We start from the raw sequence: 5,167 nt of genomic DNA, 5'->3' as shown, positions 1-5,167 counted from the left end.
CCCGTAATTCCAGGACTTTGGGAGGCTGAGGCGGGCGGATCACCTGAGGTCAGGAGTTTGAGACCAGCCAGACCAATATGGAGAAACCCCCCTCTCTAATAACAATACAAAATTAGCTGGGCGTGGTGGCACATGCCTGTAACCCCAGCTACTCAGGAAGCTGAGGCACAAGAATCACTTGATCCCGGGAGGCAGAGGTTGTGGTGAGCCAAGATTGCACCATTGCACTCCAGCCTGGGCAACAAGAGCGAAACTCCATCTCACACACAAAACACAAAACAAAAGAAACAACTAAACAGCCAGGCACACTGGCTCACACCTGTAATCCCAACACATTGGGAGGCCAAGGCAGGAGGATCTTCTGAGGCTAAGAGTTGGGGAACAGCCTGGGCAAGATGTGAGACCCCCCAGACCCCCCAAAAAATTAGCTGGGCATAGCCGGGCATGGTGGTTCACCCCTGTAATCCCAGCACTTTGGGAGGCTGAGGTGGGCAGATCACGAGGTCAAGAGATCGAGACCATCCTGCCCAACATGGTGAAACCCTGTCTCTACTAAAAATACAAAAAAAAAATTTAGCTGCGTGTGGTGGTGGGCGCCTGTAGTCCCAGCTACTTGGGAGGCTGAGGCAGGAGGTGGAAGTTGCAGTGAGCCAAGATCATGCCACTGCTCTCCAGCCTGGCGACAGAGCGACACTCCATCTCAAAAATAAATAAATAAATAAGTAAATAAATAAATAAATAAATAGCTGGGCATGGCAGTAGTACCCAGCTACTCTGGAGGCTGAGGCAGGCGGATCCTTTCAGCCTGGGAGATCACAGTGAGCTATGCTATGATCTGCCACAGCACTCTTGCTCACTGCACTCCACACTCCAGCGCTGGGTACAGAGTAAAACCCTATTGTCTCTCTAACAACAACATCAAAAAGAAACAACATCTAAGAAAAGGTCCAGAAAAGGTCTTCTCTTTTCATGAACATTTGTGGGGATGTATAGTGATGCAATATTTCCAAAGGGCAATTTTCTACTGTATTTCAAATACATGCATTGTTTAACTCAGCAAGTGAATTACATGGAAACTAGTCTATAGAAAGATTGCACAAAAGTGCAAAGATACATGTACATGACATATGCAAGGGTGTTCATCATAACAATATGTAATAGTGAGAAACTGTAAACAAAAATATTATTTATTTTTGAGAAGAAGTCTCACTCTGTCACCCAGGTTGGAGTGCTGTGGCATGATCTTGGCTCACTACAACCTCCACCTCCTGGGTTGAAGGGATCCACCTGCCTTGGCCTCCCGAGTAGCTGGGACCACAAATGTGCGCCACCATGTCCAGCTAATTATTTCATTTTTGGTAGAGATGGGGTTTTGCCATGTTGTCCCGGCTGGTCTCCAACTCCTTAGTTCAAGTGATCCACCCACTTTGGCCTCCCAAAGTGCTGGGACTACAGGTGTGAGCCACGAGTCATGGCCAGAAACAACTTAAATATAATTTAAATAATGATACATTCAGCCGGGCGCGGTGGCTCAATCCTGTAATCCCAGCACTTTGGGAGGCCGAGACAGGTGGGTCACGAGGTCAGGAGATCGAGACCATCCTGGCTAACATGGCGAAACCCCGTCTCTACTAAAAAATGCAAAAAACTAGCCGGGCAAGGTGGCGGGCGCCTGTAGTCCCAGCTACTCGGGAGGCTGAGGCAGGAGAATGGCGTAAACCCGGGAGGTGGAGCTTGCAGTGAGCTGAGATCCGGCCACTGCACTCCAGCCCAGGCGACAGAGCGAGACTCCATCTCAAAAAAAATAAAAATAAAAATAAAATAATAATAAATAAATAAATAATGATACATTCATAAAATAGAACTGGTGCTAAAGGCTCAGTAAATATTTAGCTAGTGAATGGATTAACATATTGTTACATAAAAAAAGCAAATCGTAAAACCATATATACAGATTGATCCCATATTGAACAAAAGACCAGTTTGTGCCCCTATATATTTTTCCATTCATAGAAAAAAGTATCAATGAATACACACTAAAAGGAACAAGGGGGTTAAATCTACATTTTTTCCTCTAAACAGTTTTGTATTTTTTGAAATATTTTTTGTGCTTGGTAATAAAGTTATTTAAAATAGAAAAATAATATGAAGTAGCTTTTAAGTGGCAAATGAATGAAGAGTAGAGACAGTGATGCACTGTAGAAATACAGAGCGGGATCCCTCTTGACTAGGATAACCAAAGCCTTTCCTAGATTAAATAAGGCATGAAATGTTTTGAGGTTCAAGTTTCCAGGCCGACACATAGGCAGGAGAACACCTGTTGTCTTTAGGGAACAGCAAGGAGACCTGGATCAACAAGAAACAAATTTGATAGAGAAGGCAACCTAAGTTTCTGAGTAGCAGCAGAGAGGGCAGAGAATGAGATATTTTCCGATTAAATTTGCAGTACTGCCGCAGTATGGGATTAGGTGAGGATTAGCGCTTGGAGTGCAAGTGTCCACTAGGGGGTGGTGTTTCAAAACATATATAGGCCCACTTCGACCCATTTGGACTAAGGTGAAAGGAAAGTACAGCAGGTAGAAAGACGAAGAGGACGTTCCAACAGTTGGAGAGGTTAACGACAATAAAATACGGAAATATTAACTTTCCCCCTTACTGCTAAGCGCTCCCTAAATCGGTATCCCAGTGTACCACAAAACTAAACCCTCCAGGATATCTAGAGCTAGTGCCAAACGGTCCCCACGTAAAGCGACTACTACTCCCAGGAATCTTCGCGCGAGGCCAGGGCCTTCTTCCAGGGAGCAAGTGGGTCTCGCCGCAGGGCCCTCTGGGATTCGTAGTCTTGCAGTGTCATTCGGGAGTTGTAGTTCCCTTCCCACAATCGGCTGGGCGAGGCGGCGCCGGCGATCAGAGCAGCGCTGGGTGTTCAGGGGCCAAGATGGCGGCGCGCCGGGGACGGAGAGACGGAGTCGCGCCGCTCCCGAGTGGGGGCCCCGGCCCGGACCCTGGCGGGGGAGCCCGCGGCAGCGGTTGGGGAAGTCGAAGCCAAGCGCCCTATGGGACTTTGGGCGCTGTGAGCGGCGGGGAGCAGGTGAGAGGCTGGCTGGCGGCCCGCGGCTGGCAGCAAAGCGGTGTGTGCCGGGTGGTGACACGTGGACTCCACAGGAAAGGGAGGAATCGCCTGGGAGTCGATGCCGGGTGGCCGCGGGAGCCGGGCCGGACCAAGAGGACCCTAGGCCGTTTGCTGGGGGTAGGCGGGCAGAGGCAGCGTCTCTACGGCCATTCCTGGGGGACGCCGGAGGGGCAGAGCCGGGTGTCGGAAACATAACCCGCGGGTGGGGGTCAGGGGTTCGGACTTGGGGTCGAAGGCTGAGACCTCCCTGTAAGGATGCCCAGTGGGGCTCCCTGAGCCCGGCGCCGCAGTTCCCTTTTCGGAGCCACGTGGGGTGGGGGGAGCAATTTTCCCGGGAGAACTTGTCTGCCTCCCCTCCCCCTCTAGGCGGCCCGGGCATCCACGTGGGTCGGGCTCCTGGTGGAGGGGGGCGCAGGCTGCGGGTCCACGTGGGGGCGGGGAAGGAACGTCCACGTGGCTCCCGTCCCAGGCTGTCGGGCATCTAGTATTGGCCTTGGAGCCTCGCTGACGCGAACTGGGTGTGTCTCCACCGGTCCCGCCATCTCCTGCCGGGGCGAGAGGCCCGGGCCGGGAAGGAAGGTAAGGGCTGCTAGAGTCAACTTTGTTCAGAGCCTTGGAGGTTTTTTTCCCTGCTGCTTGGGTGCGCAACGTCTCTCCACTGCTGATGGTGAAGGACTCTCCAGATGTTCTGGGTGTTTGTTCCCTGCGGATGGCGGAGTGTAATGGGGAGGGTAGAGGGCTGAGGCCGAAGGGTTGTGGAGGAGTGAGTTTGTGGCGCTTCTGTCTGACCGGCTTGGGGTGGGTTGTGAGTCACGGGCATTGGCGTTTTGGTTGCCTTGCAATCTTGCCTTATTAGTGATTCAAGGGGCATGGGGAGTGTCAACATATACCTGGGACAAGGTTAACAAAGGGAAAAGGAATCCTCTTCTCTCCTCAGTTTTTCCTCCAGCATCTCTTTTGGGAAGGCATGCTCCTGTAATCTGACACACAGAAACTGGGGTGGTCCGTATTTAAGGCTCTTTGGATATTTTGCTGGGCATGGGAAAAGTTGGAGGCGGTTTGAGAACTGTTCAACATGTTGTTCAGCAGTTGAACATCTACTGGATGAGAGGGAATTCTGTTAGATTGTTTTTCTTGGCTTTCAAAAAGTGTTGTTGTCCTACTCTACAGTGGAGGGCTTCTTAGAAGTTTCCACCTAGGGTGGAAGGGGCAGGAATTAGTTTGAACTGTTATCTCAAACAATTAAACTGAGTCCTTGACAGCGTTTTTTGTGTGTTACTAGGTGGGAGTTGGGCTTCAGGCTGCCTGGTAATGTCAGGTCCGGCAGACCAGTCCAGGCCCTTGCCCAGGGGGGAATGGTTTCTGGGACAAGAATTTGGGAGCGCTAATCCCTTCTCCCCTACTTTCTCAGAGGTCACATCTTTTGGGGCTGGTGCTGCCTACCTACCAGAGCCCCAGGGACTAGGCTGGACTCTCAAGACAATGCCTAGCTCTTTATGAACCATTCATTTTCACCTCCATCAGGTGTCCAGTCAGAGAGACACCCTCACACCTCACCTCACCTCACCCATCACTCAATTCCCAAATAGCACAGGGAGAGGCAGGAAGGATCCAAGGTCCAGCTCTAATAGGCATTAAGTGGTAATTTGGGATTGGAGAAGATCTCATGGAGAGATTGTCATTCCCTTCCCCCCAAAACCAAAGATGGGTATATGTGAGCTGGTCAGTCAACCAGTTATTGATTGAAATACCATTATGTTTAGGCACAGGGGATACACAGGTAAACCACACAAACATGGTCTCTATCCCTCAGGATCTATGTTTGATTTAGGGTAGAACATGATAAATAATAGTGAATGAGACAAAAGTGCAAGATATTTGGGTTTATGTAATTGGCAGTAGTGATCTACTTTGCAGAGTCTGGGAAGGGACATTTAAAGCTGAGATGTTAGGCCGGGCGCGGTGGCTCAAGCCTGTAATCCCAGCACTTTGGGAGGCCGAGACGGGCGGATCACGAGGTCAGGAGATCGAGAC

The 5,167-nt window shown here is 50.5% G+C and overlaps 1 protein-coding gene across 3 annotated transcripts in view; it reads left to right on the top strand.

Moving 5' to 3' along the window:
• Positions 1-2,863: 2,863 nt before the first annotated feature.
• PPRC1 (peroxisome proliferator-activated receptor gamma, coactivator-related 1) overlaps positions 2,864-5,167 on the top strand; it is a 17,979-nt gene continuing 15,675 nt past the window's right edge. For 2 of the 3 annotated variants that reach the window (XM_011935488.1, XM_011935486.1), the window contains exon 1: positions 2,870-3,091. In XM_011935488.1, coding sequence (XP_011790878.1) covers positions 2,939-3,091 — 153 coding nt within the window. In that variant the 5' untranslated portion in view covers positions 2,870-2,938. Of the gene's footprint in view, positions 3,092-5,167 lie in introns of all 3 variants that reach the window. The other variant, XM_011935487.1, reaches the window with a different exon arrangement.

The sequence above is a fragment of the Colobus angolensis genome, unplaced genomic scaffold (assembly GCF_000951035.1).
Source record: "Colobus angolensis palliatus isolate OR3802 unplaced genomic scaffold, Cang.pa_1.0 Scaffold144, whole genome shotgun sequence".
NCBI lineage: Eukaryota > Metazoa > Chordata > Mammalia > Primates > Cercopithecidae > Colobus > Colobus angolensis.
This window is presented reverse-complemented; position numbering and strand designations above follow the sequence as displayed.